Source organism: Carica papaya, chromosome 6 (genome assembly GCF_054855325.1).
Source record: "Carica papaya isolate Zhongbai chromosome 6, ASM5485532v1, whole genome shotgun sequence".
Classification (NCBI taxonomy): domain Eukaryota; kingdom Viridiplantae; phylum Streptophyta; class Magnoliopsida; order Brassicales; family Caricaceae; genus Carica; species Carica papaya.
In genome coordinates this window covers 1,633,851-1,652,966 of record NC_142314.1, presented here as the reverse complement: position 1 = coordinate 1,652,966, position 19,116 = coordinate 1,633,851, and the positions used below count along the sequence as shown (strand labels likewise).

Here is a 19,116-nt window from a genome sequence, read left to right as displayed (position 1 = left end):
GTGGCCTCCCGCGTTAGCGTCTCTGCCACGCAGCGTGTCCTGGTTGGCTGGGGCTGCTGCCATGGCACAATTTTTCTAAATTGTGTTTTGACCCCCAATTTTTAATTTTCCTTTCAAAAATATTCCAAGAATATAAATTTTCACCATTTTTTTCAAAATTATTTTCAATTAAATTCCTAAATAATTTTACCACTTATTATTATTTAAATAAATTAAATTAAATTCAAACCATATATTATTACATAATAAATTATTATTTTCATATAATAATTTTAAAAAATTAAAATAAAATAATAATAATAATAATAAAAGAAAAGAAAAAGGTTGGGGTGTTACAATTTATTTATATTTACTAAAAAAATTAAAGGCATAAAAAATAATAAAATAAAAATGTGAGAATAAATAATAGACTTAAAATTATAGTCAAATGGTAATTAAAAAATACAATTAAGTTTTCATGTATTGTGAAAAATTTTATTAATATAATAATATATATTAATTATTATCTTGGCTGTTCTTAGTTTTATATATGAATAATATATATATATATATTTAAAAAAAATTAAAATGTTATTAGTATTAAAAAAAAAAAAAAAATTTATCAAGATTAGAAGAACAGAGTTTGAAGAAGAAAATCCCAAAAGGTGCTAACTTTTCCCAATCTCCATTTGCTTCTCCACCACTTTGGACTCTGTAAATGGCAATTTCCATCTCTTCAATCCTTTTCTCCATGCAACTTGGAACCACGAATTACACCGGCTAAGCACAAATAACAGAGTGTATTACATACTCCCTTCTCTGCTCCTTCTTCAACCTTACATACCTGCCCAGTTTATCGACAAACTATCTCGTTCCATCTGCCTCACTTCTCCAATGGCGGCCTTATCAATTGGGTCTCACCTGTCTTCTTCCCGCGAGCCGAGGAGACGGGCATTTTCCTACCCACCTCCAGTTTCCTTACCCTCTATCCAATCCTTCCCTAGCTCGAGGTCGTCTCTGTGTAAAATCAGAGGGCCAAGGTTGCTCCGACATGGGATTCTTGCTAGAGCTGAGAACGAGGCAAAAGGCTCTTCTTCTCCTCTTCCATCTCGTCAATCGACCAATGAGAAGCAACTCCAGGTTGAAATTTTTATTATTATCTTCTTTGCAACTTTCAATTCGGAAGAACACTCTCTGTTTCTTTTGCTACTTTCGTTAATTTATCTCCGAGTATATTTTATATGCATGAGACTGAAGAACTCTATTTTTTTCCCAGAACTTTTCCTGAAAGAAAATTGTGAAGTTTCGATTTTTAGGAGTACCCCTATTCCATCTTCATGAAAATGTGAAATTTGAATTTGATTATGGGTTGCTGTTTCTGAATGTATAAGCTTTGGATCCTCCTTAATCTTGTTATCTTTGAAAATTTTATGTTTGGGGGATTATTTGCATTATTGGTTGGTGATTAATTGTGTACCTATATTTGGTGGAATCAGAACTTTAGGGTTTTTGTGTCTTACTTTTTGGATTGTATGGAACAGTTTCTGCAGATAATTGAGTTCATTTATGGATTATGATGTACCAGAATGGATTTTCTCATTGGAAATGACTTTTTCTTTTCCTTTATATATATATACATGTGTGTGTGTGTGTGCTTCTTCTTGTCGGTCATTAATTGCAATTAGCAAGCAGAAACAATTCTTCAAAGCACTGAAGGGATGATAATTAACTGCCATGACTCTAATTTAAGAGAATAATCAGGCAATTTCATCTAATTGATTACATTTTTTATTGACCTTTAGTCTATTAACAGGAGTTGACATCATCATCTGGATCATGTGATCCTTTATGTTCAGTTGATGAAACGAGCTCAAGCGATTTTGAAGCCAATTACCAGCCAAAGACTGATTTAGTGAAAGCTATAGCTATTTTTGCGGCTGCTGCTACAGGGACAGTGGCAATTAACCATTCCTGGGTTGCTGCCAATCAGGTTTTATTTATCATGTTTCTCACTTCTTTCTATTTCAGGACTCCATGTCTTGGAGGAGGAAAAGTTCATTCACATCATCAAATGTATAACAACCTATTGATTTGACTAAAACCTCATGTTTGCAGGATCTTGCCATGGCATTATTGTTTGGAATAGGGTATGCAGGAATCATCTTTGAAGAGTCTCTAGCCTTCAATAAAAGTGGAGTAGGATTATTGATGGCTGTAAGCTTGTGGGTAGTGCGAAGCATTGGGGTAAGAAAGAAGAATGGTTCTTTGATATGATATTATGCTTCTTGTTTATTTTCTTTCTTCATTTTGGTATTGAGACCGTTAGTTTTTGCAACCCTACGTCTGTTTTTTTGGGAGGGGATGGGCAGAAAGAAGAAAAATTTTGCTATCAGGAGTGATTCTGTTATGGGGATCTGGCCTTCTTGTTAGCAGGTGTCAATCATAAGCAGCATCATAATTAAATATGTTGTGTGGCATTACTACTGGAGATTGATAGTGATCCTGCTCATTTGTATGAGATTTCAGCCTGTAAAATCATGATTTTAAGTCTCTCTCCCACTTTGATCAACTGCTGTTACATCTACTTCTGTTGAAGTGCTTCCAGATCTACACTTGTGGAATGCAGATTTATTTATCTGAAGGATGATTCTGTTTGATTTTTGCAGGCTCCTTCAACTGATATTGCTGTTTCGGAGTTGACACATGCATCTGCAGAAGTTAGTGAAATAGTTTTTTTCTTGCTTGGTGCAATGACTATTGTTGAGATTGTTGATGCCCATCAAGGGTTTAAGCTGGTTACAGACAATATAACCACTCGAAAACCAAGGACTCTATTATGGGTGGTTAGTTCTCTGTTTCTGCCATCAAATTCATATGGACAAATCCCTTCATTCAGCTGTTCGATCTATCAAAAATTGCGGCTGGATTAAGATCAAACAGAATAAAATATGTCCTCTCTTAAATAGATTATATGCATTCTTGACAGTAAACACAATGAAGAAGGCAATCTTATGTGCTCTGTCTTAAATAGATAATATGTATTATTGACAAAAAAGGAAAAGATCTGAAATAATCTTTTATCTGTCTAATGTTTCTTTCCTGAATAAGAAGTTTTTTCTGTTAAACGTTGACTAAATGTTATGTTAAATGGATCCCAATCTGGGTAGACTGAGAGCAGTTGGTTCAGGAATAAATTTTTAGGAAGAAGGAAAACCTTTTTTCTAAACTCTTGTTTATGTTGGACATAGTTGTAAGTTAAGTTGTAGCCAGGCATTTGGCAAAAGAATTTTTTTAGGCTCTGAATGCCCCATCCTGGTTTTTTTCTTTTTTCTTCTTTTGTCCTCCTCTGGTGAATCAAATATGATGTTTGACTGATCTTGTTTGTTTTTCTTTATTTAAAGCCAATATGAACTAAAAAATTACAGAAGACGTGGAGAACTCTATATACTTTCATTGTGGTTAAGATTTTTGGTTTCTAGATAGTTTATTGATTTGATTTTGTGTGTCTTGTGTGTTGTACCACCTGTCCTATTAGAATATTATCAACTTTGTTTGACTTGATTTTAGAATTGCAGGTTGGCTTTATAACTTTCTTCCTCAGTTCAGTACTGGACAACTTGACTTCTACAATCGTCATGGTTTCTTTACTGAGGAAGCTAGTTCCTCCATCAGAATACCGCAAGTATGTCTTTGCACGTTGGCATATTTCCCTTATGATTGAGTATCTTCCTAAATCTGTTATCATGTATAGAAGTTCCTAAGGTCATACGAAGAGTTCATCTTTCAACGTTGTCAACAATATGTCTATCTGAAGCAAAGTTGATCATTACCATGATGATGTAGAAAGTTAGGCTTCTTTTCCAGGCAATTTGAATTTTATAGGTAAGTCTATCAAAACAGGAAGCAATTAGGACATACAACAGAGTCTACAGCAGATTCCTTCATTAAAACTGACCAATCATGTGGCTGGAGTTTTTACCAATTTGGCGTCCTCTCTTTCACTGAATTCTTCCCCTTGTCATAGTTATGTAGTGATTTGTGGCATGTATGATATGGTTGGACATAGTACACCTGAAGATTCTTTTCAGATAGTGTTTGAATCTGTATCTTCTAATTTTATTCTCCAAAAAAGAAAGATTTTTTTCCCTTTAAAAAAGTAAGAATAATTGGATAATCTCAGTAACTCTTAGTTATATATTTGGATTCTTTGCAGGATTTTAGGAGCTGTAGTTGTGATTGCAGCAAATGCTGGTGGTGCATGGACTCCGATTGGTGATGTCACCACCACTATGTTATGGATTCATGGCCAGATATCCACTTTGCCAACAATGAAGGTAATTTCTTCATAATGACCGTGTGATATATCAGATTTACTGTTTCAGCACTTGCTGATACATATTTGTAACTGATATACAAATATATATATATGTGGAGGAGATTCCCTTGTGCATTTTTATAATTGTGCATACAAAATTGGCCAACAGATCAAGGTAATAGTTCTACTGTTGGTAAGAAATGTGTCAGTGCTCTTAATTATGTCTAAATATACTGTTGGATTCCAAGGGTAATGTGATGAACATGGGTATCTAGTGGAAATAAGTGAATAGGGCTTGGGATTCGAATTCCATTGTGCTGATTTCAAATTCTTTATATCCTTCTCTATTTTTGGCTTGGTTATCTGGACGGTTAGACCCCATAGGTAGGACAGAATTCACATTGACAAGGATTATATTTTATGTTAAAACTTATTGGAGAAAGTTTTTGCACTGTACTGAAATCAAGGAAAGAGTTCCAATACCTGAGAGTTTTCTTTCTTACAGGACTTGATTGTACCATCTGCTGTTTCTCTTGCTGTCCCACTGGCTCTTATGTCCTTGACTAGGTACCCTTGCATTATCAGAGAGTCACGGAATTTGAATTTTGAAAGTTATGTTTAGTTTTCTGGATTATGGATAAAATGATGCAAGTTTCTCTGCCCTCATTCAGTGAAGTCAATGGCAAGGGACAGGACTCTGGCGATGTTTTGGCATCTGAACAGATGGCACCTCGAGGACAGCTTGTCTTCTCTGTGGGTATTGGAGCACTGATTTTTGTTCCGGTGTTCAAGGCCCTCACTGGATTGCCTCCTTACATGGGCATGCTGCTAGGACTCGGTGTACTTTGGATTCTGACAGATGCTATCCATTATGGTGAATCAGAAAGGCAAAAGTTGAAAGTACCACAGGCTTTATCTCGGATTGACACTCAAGGAGCTCTGTTCTTCCTCGGAATCTTGTTGTCTGTCAGCAGGTACAGACTTGAGACCTTCAAATTTTAATTTCATTTTTGCTATGTCAAAAGAACCTTCTTGGTTCTATTTTATTCCTACAGTTATCAAGTCTGCATGGTGAAAGGCTTATTAAGACTGGCCTTTTTCTTACCCATCTTTCCGAAGTAAAAAGATTGGGTTTTTTGTCTTTAAAATTTCATCCATTATTTAATGAATATGATCATTGTTCTCAATCCCAGAGTAGTAAAGACCTAGTCTCTCTCTTTTAAGTTCCCCATATAGACACTTGTCTAAATACATAGAAGTTCTTATTTGCTGTGATAATCTAGGGCAAACACTTCTGTTCAATATGGTGAGCAATTATTAACCTATTAACCTTCTCCTTCCAAACCTCATCACTACTCAGTAGGTCGAAGAAAATAAGTTGCCCTTGTTGATTCCCATTTCAAATTGAACGGATTCTGGAATTCTATTTGAAACTTCTGCATAACTCTTTAAAGTTTGATATAAATTGTAGTTCAGGAGTGAAGTCATTGTCATATCCTTCCCATTTTGACATACTCAAATCCTTGTTTTCTAGTCTGGAGGCAGCAGGGATTCTCCGGGAATTAGCAAATTATCTCGATGCTCATATTCCCAACACGGAACTAATTGCAAGTGCTGTGGGGGTTGTATCAGCAATTATAGACAATGTTCCATTGGTTGCAGCAACAATGGGCATGTATGATCTCACCTCTTTTCCTCAAGATTCTGAATTTTGGCAATTGATTGCATATTGTGCTGGCACCGGTGGCTCCATGTTAGTTATTGGCTCTGCAGCTGGAGTTGCTTTTATGGGAATGGAGAAAGTAGACTTCTTTTGGTATCTGCGGAAGGTAAGTCTGCCATCGATAACACACTTCCAAATGAAAATACCTATTACTTTGCTGTCTTACAAGTCGATTTCCTATGTCCGACTTGCAGGTGAGTGGCTTCGCTTTTGCTGGTTATGCTGCTGGTATTGCTGCCTACCTAGCAGTTCATAACCTCCACTTTGCACTACCAACAACTGTAGCTCAAGTTCCATTCCTTTCTGGTTCGTAAATCTCAGTGGTCAAGCCTTGTTTTCCCATTTTGCATATTTCCAGCTATTTGTGGAGAATGTGAAAGGCAAAAGACAATAGAGATCGTGTATACATTTGCTTCTTCTTGAGAAAATAGAAGTTAAAATGAAGAGAGAGGATAACAATTCTTAGACCCAATAATAAATTTAGGTTGATTTTACCTTGGGCTGTCAAATCTTTCCTTTACCAGAAAATTTTTGATAGATGATATAAACAGCAAACAATTTGTGAATTTACTGGATTAGAAAAGGGTAGATTAAAGCATGTCTTTTTCACAATTTTATGATGAATTTACTTGAAGGGAAGCAAAATTCAATATTCAAACCCTAGCCATTTGTTTAAGTTTTTAATTCTTTTATGCTTTGAGATGGAAGTGGGTGTAAAGTTTGAATCTACCAGCTTTACAATAAGAATATTCTACTGTTTGGCAATAATTGATTGTAGCTAATTATTGTAAAATTTCAAAGTTAAAAACAGGATATAATGCATTTATTATTTATAGGTTAACACAACTAACCATGAGTTTACATTGGTAATTCACATTCATAAAGCACAGAGAGCTGCAAGTAAAATAGGATATTTCAGTACATATAATATATAGATAACCCAATAAGGGAGACACCCTTGAGAAACACCCTTCATAGGAAAGCTGAATTATTCCCTCTACCTACCACAACTAGGGCTACAACAGAACAACTCAAGAATGAAATTTTACCAAAACTGAGTGCTACAAGGGAGTAAATTGTAACAATCCCAATTGAAATGGGCAGAGAAGGGAAACAAAGTCGGAGACCCTCAAACTATAACTTGAGGAAGACAAACTCTTCTATTGCCGGAATGTCGCCAATCCTCTTCAAAGTTTCATTCCTGGGTTGCTCATCCACTCCTATTGCCATCACGGCTTGCTTCCTCGGAGCAATCCTTCCGACACTCATGAAGCTGACATTGACATTTTCCTCACCCAAAATGCTCCCCACTTTGCCGATCATGCCCGGCTGATCGACCTGTCTGCAGAGGATGATGCTACCTTCCAAGCTCACATCCACCTCAAAAGATCCTACCTTTGTCAAATGAGGTACTCCATCCTTCACTCGTCCCTCGACTTTAATCTCCCCGGTCTCCGATATGGCACTAGCAAACTTCGATTCTACATTAGCAATCTGAACCTGGATGAACTCAAGTGGACTCTCAGGAGACCCATCTAAAATGACACGCTCTTCTGAAATCCTAAGCCCTCTCTGTTTAGCAGTGAAATCAGCATTAACCAGGTTCACAAACACACTGGATATAGGCTCAATCAGACCCTTGGTGATCATGGCCCTGAGCAGCCTCGTGTCAAGATCATCAGGAGCTCTAGAAGAAGCATAGGTCACCTTCACACTTTTCACACCACTTCCTCCGGCTACTAATTGGACAGCCAGTCTACCAAGTTTCTCAGCAAGCACCACAAATGGCTTTAGCTCTGTTAGAACCTGCAAAAAAAAAATTACAGCATTAAATATACAATCTCCAAGAAAAAAATCTCCCCTCTTCTAACACCCTCGAGCATCCTAAAAATAACAAAAGGCACCATTCAACAGATCCCACTCATATTCAAGACCTAATTTCAAGTTATACCTCAGCAGGAACCATTGGTGCGTTGACTGCAGTAGCAGCAAGCTCGCCTTTCAAGGCTCCAACAACAGCTTCAGCAATTTCAATTGCTACTCCTTCCTGAATAGCAAACACGAGTTCATTACTAAGTATGGTCAGGGAAAATGACATGAAGCCAGATGCCAATTTTTATGGATCATATTAACAGACCTGAGCCTCCATTGTACTGGCACCAAGATGCGGTGTCACTATCACCCTCTCATGTTGCACCAACTTGCTGTCCTTTTGCGGTGGCTCCTCAGTGAAAACATCAAGTGCAGCCTGAGCAACAATACCAGAATCAAGTGCCCTGACTAAAGCTTCCTCATCTATCACTCCTCCACGAGCAACATTGACAATGCGAACTCCTTTCTTCATCTTTGCAAAAGTTTCATCATTGAGCATCTTTGATGTGGTAGGAGTAAGAGGCATGTGCAAAGAGATGAAATCCGCAGTTGCTATTGCTTCCTCAAAGCTCACAAGCTCCACACCTATTGCGCGTGCACGATCTGCAGGGGCATATGGATCATGTGCAATCACATGCATACCAAGGCCTTTGGCCCGTCGAGCAACCTCTGATCCAACCTTCCCAAAACCCAACACAGCAAGTGTTTTCCCAACAAGAGATACACCCACATACTTATTTCTCTGCCACTTTCCTGTATCATAAACAAAGTAGTGCACAAGCAAGTTAAATGGCAGGCTCTTTATGAAATATTACAGATACATAGTGAAGCATCTGAAAAAGAAAAAGAACATGAATAAGTTGCGTACAATGATGCAATCTTCTCTAGCAGGGCAATAATATAATATATCAATGATTGTAACATTAATTATTTGAGTTAGCTATACTAAGGAACACAGCAATTAAACTAAATACTCCAGCTCCTTCAACAAAAATAATTAAAACAGAATCAGCCACCTGAACCATGATAAAGCATACCATCAAAAAACCCCTCATAAACCCTAAAAGCCTCCGGCGTTCACTTAAGAGATCTGATATGAATTCAAGAAAAATGTCTCGAAGATTCCTTCTCCATCACTCCCCCAAAATTCCAGGAATCAATCCAGAGAGATCTCGAAAAGCTACTACAAGTCTTCAACTAGACAGGCCAGACATGCCAAGTCCCTGTTTTCTAGAAGTAATATCCACAAAATCACTTTTCCAACAAAATTTCTTCGCAGACATAAATAAAAGAAAAAAGCCGAAAAAGAAAACAAAAATGATTGGCTTTTCATCTGAAGATAAATGTGGGGATTAAGTTTCCATATTTTTTTTATCAGATCCAGTAAATGGCTGTAACGTAAATGTCCAAATCTTAAAACGAACGCTAACAATCTATTCAACAAAAGTCCGGAATCAGTGTAACACAGACGATACTTTGTCATGCATCTCCGCATATGAATCAGAGTAAACGACCAATAATGAAGAAAACAACAAAACTAACCGCGACCACTAACCATCTTTAACAGAGGCATCAGCTTGGGCAACATTTCGGGCCATGGCGGCCAAGAGCGCGATCCCGTGCTCCGCGGCGGCAACCGTATTTGCAGTAGGAGCATTGACGACGAGGCAGCCAAACTCCGTAGCTGCCGCCAGATCCACGTTATCAATCCCAACGCCGGCCCTTCCAACAACTCTGAGCCTCCCGCCGGACGACTCGAACACATCGCGGTTCACCTTCGTCCCGCTACGCACGATCAGCGCGTCGCAGAGCGAGATCTTCGTGCACAGCTCCTCAGGCGTCAGGTTGAACGAGCAATCGACATTCGCGAACTCCTTGAGCAGCGTCAGCCCGGCGTCCCCAAGCTTCTCGGCCACAAGCACCGTCGGCTTTGCGCCAGCAGCGGAGGCGACGATGACAATTCTCCGGTTTGACAACCCAGCACGACCGGGAAAAGCGGCGACGGAAAAGGCGGAGGGAAGAGGTAGCTTGGAGGAGAGAGACGGAACTACCTTAAGAGTCGACGGAGCGGTGCGCATGGTAGCCATTTCGGACGGTACCGATATTTTCTATGCGCCGAAATAGTTGGGAAAGGAGAAGAGTTTGCGGGATCTGAGAAAGGGTTTAATATTTATAGTCCGTGTTTACGTGAGCGTGCAGCTGCAAGTTGACGCGGGGGGGGGTCATTTGAACACAATTTTGACCTGACACGCGCGTGGGATCAAATGCGGAAGTTGGGGAAGGTGTAAAAAAAAAGAGCGCGTGACTGTACCTGTTCGGACGCGAGTGGTTTATGGCGATTCCGTGGGCTTAGTTTGCTGAGTGATGGAACAAAATGACCTGCCGTTTATTTTAAAATGGTTTCTTCTATTTTCCGAGTAAAACAAAGTGTTTAATTTTATGGTTAAAAAAAAAAAGTATTTTAATTCCAAATGAAATTTGATTTTAAAATTAATTTTGCATGTAAAATTAATTATAATTGTTATGGGTACAAAAAATTAGTAATATTTAGCATTATATTTATTAAATATTTTAAAATATAGCAATTAACTGTATTTATATTATAACTCGGTACATTTTTCTATCAAGCAAATCTTTTTATTTTTTTTGTAAATTTTATATTTGTGAATGACATTTTCTAATTTTTCTTAATCTAAATATTAGACTATTTTTGTTGCGCACGATGGAATTCATAATATTTAGATAATAAATACTTAAAAATAAAATTATGCTTAGCATTATTTATCTGTTAAAAAATATAAAATAATATTATTTTATATTACTTTTTGTTTAATTTTAAAATTACGAATTTAAATTTTACTGAAAACATAAAACTCGTAACTTCTTAAATATATAATGAACAGTAATTAATGTTTTATTGAATAAAGCTTAGGATTTAGTTCTTTAATATGTTTGTAATATTATAGTAATTAAACTATATTTCATTCTAATAAGTCATAATGTAATTATACAAAACAAACAATATGTCACAACTAAATTTTTTTTATATTTTTTAACAGATAAATAATGTTTTCGATAATTTCAATTATACATATAAAAAAATTAAAATTTCTACCGTAAATAATTCACTCTACCTTACCCAACTCATAATTTTACTCCCTAATTAAGAACAAAATCAAGGTTAACAATAGTTTAAAGTCTAAATGAAATTTGCAATTTTTAATATTTGACAACATTCACTTTAACAATTCTCTTGGCCACTGAATTTTTTTTATAAGCAAGAAGCATTCAGAAGGCCATGGGGCAAGTGGGTGGCAGAATTTGTTTAGCTTTCTTAAAATTTATTTTTAAATCACTGAAAATTAGATATATCTATATATATATATATATATATTCTTTTTAAATGTATTAAGAATTATCAAATAGGAAAAAAGGCGTAGAAATCAGAATCTTGTTCTTTTTTCAACGAATAGTGTCTAATTGATTCCACTACTAAACACTATTTTATATCTATTTATTTTAATTAATTAAAAGTTTTGAAAAATAATTATTTATAATATTATTTTTAAAAATATTATTAAAATAATAATTATTATATATAAAAATAAAATAAATAGTTTAATTAAATATACAATCATATCAAAACGGTGAGTATGAAGCAAATCTAAAACCACAAGTGGGACCCAAATCCACAGGTCGGTTTGTTTGTTTGTTTTGGTAGGTGAAAAGTACGAAGAATACGAAACGTGTTTTGTTTTTTCATTTTCATTTACATTAAAAGTGGGGTACGTGAGCTCTTAATCTAATTGGAAATTAAATTATTATTTTATATTAAAATATTATCCCATTTCCTAAATATTAAACATAAATTTTCAAATTAAATATTTTTCTTATACTAAACTTAATTTTTAAATAAAAAAAATTATAATTTAAAAATAAAAGCAATTTGTTCGAATAAATTCACACGTACATTAATAATTCAACGCTCCGCAGGAGAAAATTATAATGAAATAAAAATAGAAATATTCAAAAATGTAAAGCAATTGATTTAGGAAACTAGTAGGCGGAGTGAAGGAAAGAGGAAAGGTATGCATGAGCTAACATTCGGCCCAGCCGAACCTGGGCCTCTGTGGTTAAATGAAGCTTATCTTCCTTAAGCTGCAATCCCCGTGCATCTACGCATTCTACGTTTCCTATTTTAATTGCTTTCTGTGCTTCTCTTACTTTCTCCAAGTACCTCTCATCTCCCGATGCCAATGCTACCTGCTTCGATTGGATCATATGTTTTCTTGTTTAATGAATTATTACGTTTTGAATGCGAATCGAGTTGTTTCTGGATAAATTACTGTTTGATTTAAAATTTGTTTGAATGCGAATCGAGTTGTTTCTGGATCAATTATTGTTTGATTTGAGATTTGTGAGTGATTAATTTTATAGTTTCGTGAAATAAAATTGAAGAGGAGGATTTGATCGGACGGACCTGAATGATTGGGAGAGAAGGCAGGCAAAGATCACGACGGACATCGTGTATCAGCTTCTCCATTTTCCCCTGGTACGCCTCGGCATCGTGCAGGTGCGACGTGTCGCTCTCTCCTTGATACCACAGCAACGCCGTGATCTCACCTCTACCGTCCTTCACGCTTTCTCTAGCTCTCTTCACCATGTTCTCATACAAGTGCTCACCACGCGCCCACTCCTTGATGGCCGTGCCGCCGACCGCGCAAGGAACCAGTCCGATCTCCACATCCGGCCCCACGAGGTTCCTCACCGTGTTAGCGAAAGCCATTCCAGGTCCGATTCCGCAGGTTTTCTTCGTGTCGATGTCGGAATGGAGTGGCTCGTGAGCCGGCTCCCAATGGATCTTGGCGCTGAGACGGCGGATGGAAGGGTGGGGGAGGCACTCGGGAGGGACCACCCCGTCCCAATGGTGGTGCTTGGTTACGCCGCCGCGGCCGGCCATGTTGCTTTGGCCGGAGAGGATGAAGATGAGTGACTTGTTTGAGTGGACATTGTGTTGATGAGTGGAGATCTGGTTTTGAGGGGGAATTTCTGTTTCCATGGCGGGGAAAAGGGGGTTTCTGTAAGTCAAAATGGCAAGGGGGTTTTGGGCTTGGGATGGACGCTGTCGTTTGGATGGGATGGTGGGGCGTTAAAAGGAGAAGCTTACATTAATATTTAAAAATTAAAATAATAATAATAATAAATGTTTGATAAAAAAAAATTATAATTTAAAAAATAAAAATGACATAAATAATTCTATTTTAAACTTTGATTATTCTAAAATAAAAATGTTTTATCATACAATACTTTATTATTTTAAAATTTTATAGTTAAATAATTTTATTATTTTTAACATTTGACTAATATTTTATTAGACAAATTTTATTTTAAAAAAATGAACAACCAGTGTTAAAATTACAACTTTATTAAAAATAATATCAAATAACTTTGTTGATAAATTATTTATTTAATTTCATTAAAAATATAATTTAAATTTTTAATTAATTATAATGTTTAATTTACTGTAAATTATGGATTATATAATTAAATTTAAATTTATAATAAACTAAAATATTATTATATATTCCAACTGACGAACACGCGTACAAAAGCCAAAGCCAACCCGCTTTAATCCAACAGTGGAAAACACTCTTAACGGAGGATCCGACCCGATACCCATCATAAACACAAAGACGACGTCGTAGAAGAAGAAGAAACGCTACTCGTCTTCTCGATAACCTGAACCACTTCTCTCATACTCGGTCTCTTCTGCGCCATGAAAGCCGTACAACTAAACCCTAACTTAAACCACGCCACCATCTCCTCCTCCCTCTCCCCGACCTCTCCTCTGATCGTCGCATCAGCTAGCCTCAGCACCCGGTTCTTCTCCTCCGTCGCCACCCATCCGGCGGTCCACTGTCCCAGCTCCCTCTCCGACAACACCCTCGCCGTCAGGAGCTCCAGCAAGACCATCCCGAACGAGTACACGTCCCACTTGGGGCTCGGCTTGAAATTCTTCTGCGACTCCGGCGCCTGGTAAGGACTCGCGGAGAAGGGTGCGCCGCTATAGGAGCTCGAGCCGGCGGTGGGTTGGTCTTGTGGTTGCGAGGTGGATCTTTGGCTGCCGAGACTGGGACCGGCGGCGGCGGAGACGAGGCGGTCGAGGCCGAGATCGGCTATTTTGGGTTCCATGTCGTGGGTTAAGAGAATGTTGCTGGGTTTGATTTTTCCATGGATAAGTTTCTTTTCGTGGATGTAAGCTAGTCCTCTGGCTACTCCTTTGGCTATCTTTAACCTGGCTTTGAGAGAGAGATTGCATGGGGACGATGATGAGCCAGCTGACCTTCCTGTTTTTCATAATAAAATATAATATTAATATTTCTTATATTACAACTAAATGTATATATATATATATAAGAATTACAATGTTAATATTACTTACCAAAGTATTTATACAGATTTTGAGGCCGATATATTTACAGGACCACCACTCTTGTCATATTATTTTAATTTAATAATTAAGCATTGTAAAATTATATTTTTATTGACCCAATATTTTAAGGAATCTCTAAAACAACACACCCATATGTTATGGGCCACATATATATATATATGTTTTTCGAGAGTGGCCACAAATATAAAATTGGTCTTAAACCATAAGATCCATTATGTTGCAGTACCCACAGGAATCTAACGGTCGGTATCTTCTCAGCGTATTTTAGTCTTAATACTGTCTATCTTGCTAGCGTGTACCCGAAGATGATGACTACGAAGACGGTCGGCGTATTTTAGCAGAAAAGTAAAAGATTTGCTAACATAGTAAAAATATAATGCGCGTACTTTAGTAAAAGATGGATTTGTAATCTAACGTGCGCGAAAATAGGAAAGAGATATGGAGTAAGGAGCTTACTGTAACTGGAGCTAGCGAGGCTGCCATTGACGACGTAGTCATAGATCACAAGTTTCTCATCATTTCCCCAGTAAAACCCACGAACTGTAACCAAATTTGGGTGACGCAGCTTAGCTATAGCTCTAACTTGATTCTCGAAGTCCTTTAACCTGTCAACCACACAGCTCTCGCCGATTCGCCGGACGGCGAACGCCCTGCCATCTTCAACGACTGCCTTGTAGACAATGCTGGAGCCACTGGCTCCGAGTATATACGCCGAAGCCTTAAACAGAGTCTCCAGCTCTAGCTGGGTTTCCCCGTCGACAGTCATTAGGAAACCTCGATGCTTATCGGCCGTCTCGAACGCTCGACTGACTCCGACAGCGTTGTTCTGTTCGTTTTCCCGGTCGCTATCGGAGCTATTGGCCTCCGATGATGATGGTTCCTCACCGTCTTTAATGGTCAAGCATGAGAATGAACATGCTTTTGCTTGCGGAGGTGGTGATTCCGTCGTTAATGAAGTTCCCGATTCATTAACTGATTTTCCGACTGAGTAGTCTGTTTTCTTCTTCTTGCTCTCGTCGTCTCTGAAAGCTCTGCGCTTCTTGAGTTGGTATGCGTAAAGAATGATCATGGCAAGGATGGCTATTCCGGCTAAATCCGCGACGGCGATGGCGGCTATGGTTCCTGCTTTTAGTCTGCTCGTTGTCTGATTCTGGGTATTGCTCGGTGGACCCGGCGAGCTCGTTTCCGGGGTCGACTGAATCGGTTTTGGTATGACGGCGATCGCCGGTGATATGGTGGTAGAAACGTTGGGTGGTGTAGAGAGAGTGGAAGGAATAGAGCAAAGATTCTTCAGCGGCTTCCCGCAGAGTTCTGCGTTGCCGGAAAACGACTCCGTTTTCTGGTTAAGCAGAGCAAGAGACTCGGGAATGGGTCCTGTCAAATTATTGAAGGAGAGATCGACGGTGGCATCTTCCGGGATTTTCTCTGCAAATTCCGGCGCGATTGAACCGGAAATCTTATTATAAGACACGTTCAAGTAATTTAAACTTTTTCCTCCGAAATCCACCGGAAGCGACCCGTTAAACAGATTTGACGACAAATCGAGAACTTGAACAGAATCAAAACCACCGGGAAGACTCCCGGAAAAATAGTTACTCCTCAAAGAAACCACGGTTAAATTCTTCATCGTCGTCAAGTCCTTGGGTATCTTTCCCGCGAAGGCGTTGTCGGAGAGATTCAAGACGCGAAGATTAACCATGCCGGCGACAGACTCCGGCAACTCGCCAGAGATCTCATTGTTGGAGAGAGACAGCACCTGAAGTTCAGCGGCGTTGAAGATTGAATCCGGCAAAGTTCCGTTGAAGAAATTGTTTGAAAGATCCAGGTGGGTAAGGTGCGTCATGTTGAATAACTCCACTGGGATCGAACCCAGGAGCTTGTTCCCGGGAAGGACGACGCTCGTGACTCCGAACATCTCAGGGGTATCACTTCCCCAGTTGCTGAACTCAGTGCATGTAATTCCAGTCCACGAACATGGGGTTTGGTCGTCGTAATTCCAGGTCTCGAGAACGGATAATGGGTCGCTGAGGATTGAATATTTAAACGAAAGGAGAAGAACACCGTCATTATTGAGAGAAAATGATGGAGCTAGAAGAAAAAGGAAGATAAAGAAGTAAACGAAACTCATAGTTTTCTCGAGTTAACTCAGCGAGACTGAGTCGCCATCCTGCTACATATTCATAGTGGATGATTTAGAGAGAGAGAGAGAGAGAGGAGGACAGAGATGGTGACCAACTGCAGTTATGGTTGTTTTGGTGACCAAACCGATCTGAGATGGGTTAAAGCTAGCACCTTTCTTTTTTACCCTCTGAATAAAAACAAACAAGGGGAATAAAGAAAGTGAAATGCGTGAATGAGTTGACTGAGTTTCTGTGGCTCACTATGCATGAAATTATAAATAGGGAAAGTTGCAGAAGAATCTGCAAATGGGGAAGAAGAAGACACCCAATTGAGTTGGCGCCCATCAAGTTTGCAGAGCACCCACCATTAACTCCTACTCCATCTTGCTTGCTCCCTTTTAGGGAGTTCTTGACTTTGATGCTGCTGATATTTACTGGGGGTAGAAAATATGGTACCCAGATTTTGTATTTCTTTATATATATATATATATATATATATACCTTAACTTGGGGAAGCTAAAATACAAAGACAAAATTTGGTCACATGGAATAAAAATGGCGATTCACTTTGGACAAGGAATTTCTCACTAGTAAAAAGGAAAATGTAGCCGACAATTTTCACGGGCCATTGGCTTTTGTTAAGAAAGTTGATAAAACCAAGGGGGGTGTGTTATATGAAGACATTAACATATGGTTTTGGTATCCCACAACCACTCTTTAATTCAATCAACACTCAACAACTAACCTTGTTTGTTTGTACACACAATATATACATATTATGTAAGACCCCAAACAAATTTTAAAAAAAATTAAATTAAAATTAATAAAAGTAAAATTTTTTAATTTATTTTGTGTAAAAATTGGAAAAAATAGATGGGGGGCGAAATTGAAAATAATTTGGTAAAAAATGGATAAAAATTTGGGTTATATGAGTATTTTTGAAGAAGAAATTGGAAAACAAGGACCAAAGTGCAATTTAGAAAAAATGCACCACGTCAGATACCCGGTCAGCAGCCCCGACCAACCAGGGCGCGCCAGGTGGCAGAGGCGCTGATGCGGGAGGCCACGCGGGGGGAGCCACGTGGGCGATCCGCGTGTGCGCGATCGAACGGCTGAGATCCGTTCCCGCGCGCACGGACAATTCATATCGAAAACGTGCACAGACGGCCCAGATTGAATTATGATAAATGGCCCAGATTCACTCTATATTTAATCGCGATCGGACGGTTCATATCAAAAGCGATGGCAACCCAGATCAAAAGCGATGGACGACCTAGATCAAAAGCGGATGGGTATAAATAACCCCATCTGCACCCAAACCCTAATCCTAGCTGCCAGAGCCCATCGCTGGAGAAGACAGCCCAGCCGCTGGGGAGCCGACCGCTGTATTGGAGCAATTTCTGACCGCCAAACGAGGTAAAAAGTTTTCTTATTATACAAAATTCAATTTTAAACCCACCCATGACCAAATCGGAGTGAAAGAACCGACCAATTGGCCGAAAAACGTCACCAAAGCTTAGCGGCGCCGCTGTAAGGTGTTTCAGTTTTCGCCTCCGATGAGGCCATTTCCGATTCCCGTTTGATGTGATTTTTTCACCGTTGTGATCACCGTTTCCTCCTCTACAGATTGACCGGAGCAAAACACGCAACCGCAACGTGAGTCGGAGGAGCCGCCGCACCGAAGAGCCCCATTGCCAGTGAGTTTCGATTTTCTACGTTTTTTATACCCACCGAGGGTCCTAAGTGTGTTTTCTCAGAGGAACGAAGCAAGTTTGACTGAATTCGGTCGAAAACGGCAGAAAACAACCAACCCAAGGTGGATTGCCGCCGTGCCGGATTTCTGAAATTGGCCGAGTAAGTTCTATGACTGATTTTTGGGTTATTTGGAATATTTGTAGGTATCGTAAATACATTTCAGTTCCCGAATAAAAATTTAGGGAACCTAGGGACCGCCCATAGGCACAGTAACCATTTAGCTTTTCGACGTCAAATCAAGTAAGGACCTCTCACCCTATTTCATATCATAAATGTGAAGTTTGAATAAATAATAATATGGTCTTTTGTACAAGTTAGATAGATATACATAATTAATTACGAATTGCTAATAGAGCCCGAAATCGAACATTGTTCTCTGTTGATTTCTGTTGAATTATTTTACAGTGTAAAAGCATGATGATATCTTATTTATCTATTTGATGGTTTTAAATGCATGTATTACTGCATTATTTGGCCACTGTGTGATTTTAGAATTTAAGATATGATTGCATTACCGGGTGCATATTTATTGTTTATGTGATTATGTTTGATTTGGTAACGGATACCAAGGAAAAACAGGAATAGGGTGTGATATGATAAATGGATAAGATGACAGTCTCACTAGATATCATAAGAGATGGTTGACGAACCGGGTTCGTAAGAAATCCTACTGTGAACGTTGTCTCATACCAGACGGGGTATAGAGACTTGGTCATTTGGTGCTCATACCAGACGGGTTATGGGGACGGCCGTGAAATTAAGATTGTTAAGGAAAATAGTTCACGTGTAGCGGGGACACCCCTATGGATCCCCGTAGATACTAGTAGGCTGGTGAAAACGAGAAACGGTGATAATCAGTTATTGTTAATGAATACGGATTTAAATATGTTTTATGTTA

At 38.6% G+C, this 19,116-nt stretch overlaps 4 protein-coding genes across 5 annotated transcripts; 1 reads left to right on the top strand and 3 right to left on the bottom strand.

The window, feature by feature from the left end:
* Positions 1-602: 602 nt before the first annotated feature.
* NHD1 (sodium:hydrogen antiporter 1) lies at positions 603-6,511 on the top strand. 2 transcript variants are annotated; one of them, XM_088222077.1, is made up of 10 exons: positions 603-1,119; positions 1,793-1,969; positions 2,095-2,223; positions 2,646-2,696; positions 3,555-3,661; positions 4,193-4,313; positions 4,800-4,861; positions 4,966-5,268; positions 5,829-6,123; positions 6,212-6,511. In XM_088222077.1, the coding sequence occupies exons 1-10, from the start codon at positions 874-876 to the stop codon at positions 6,329-6,331; spliced, it is 1,611 nt and encodes a 536-aa protein (XP_088078203.1). In that variant the 5' UTR covers positions 603-873; the 3' UTR covers positions 6,332-6,511. The 2 variants fall into 2 exon arrangements, with proteins under 2 accessions (XP_088078203.1, XP_088078202.1); XM_088222076.1 differs by having other exon boundaries at positions 2,646-2,822.
* A 307-nt stretch (positions 6,512-6,818) lies between these two features.
* On the bottom strand, positions 6,819-10,074 carry LOC110810431 (D-3-phosphoglycerate dehydrogenase 1, chloroplastic-like). Its single transcript, XM_088222075.1, has 4 exons — positions 9,445-10,074; positions 8,155-8,642; positions 7,969-8,064; positions 6,819-7,823 (listed from the first exon to the last, which is right to left on the bottom strand). Exons 1-4 carry the CDS (start codon positions 9,974-9,976, stop codon positions 7,152-7,154), a joined length of 1,788 nt encoding a protein of 595 aa, XP_088078201.1. The 5' UTR covers positions 9,977-10,074; the 3' UTR covers positions 6,819-7,151.
* A 1,720-nt stretch (positions 10,075-11,794) lies between these two features.
* Positions 11,795-13,041, bottom strand: LOC110810432 (carbohydrate esterase, putative (DUF303)). The gene is made up of 2 exons (XM_022036620.2): positions 12,370-13,041; positions 11,795-12,152 (listed from the first exon to the last, which is right to left on the bottom strand). The coding sequence occupies exons 1-2, from the start codon at positions 12,946-12,948 to the stop codon at positions 11,946-11,948; spliced, it is 786 nt and encodes a 261-aa protein (XP_021892312.2). The 5' UTR covers positions 12,949-13,041; the 3' UTR covers positions 11,795-11,945.
* Positions 13,042-13,444: 403 nt separating this feature from the next.
* LOC110810467 (receptor protein kinase-like protein At4g34220) lies at positions 13,445-16,922 on the bottom strand. The gene is made up of 2 exons (XM_022036665.2): positions 14,800-16,922; positions 13,445-14,236 (listed from the first exon to the last, which is right to left on the bottom strand). The coding sequence occupies exons 1-2, from the start codon at positions 16,469-16,471 to the stop codon at positions 13,569-13,571; spliced, it is 2,340 nt and encodes a 779-aa protein (XP_021892357.2). The 5' UTR covers positions 16,472-16,922; the 3' UTR covers positions 13,445-13,568.
* Between the last annotated feature and the right edge of the window lie 2,194 nt (positions 16,923-19,116).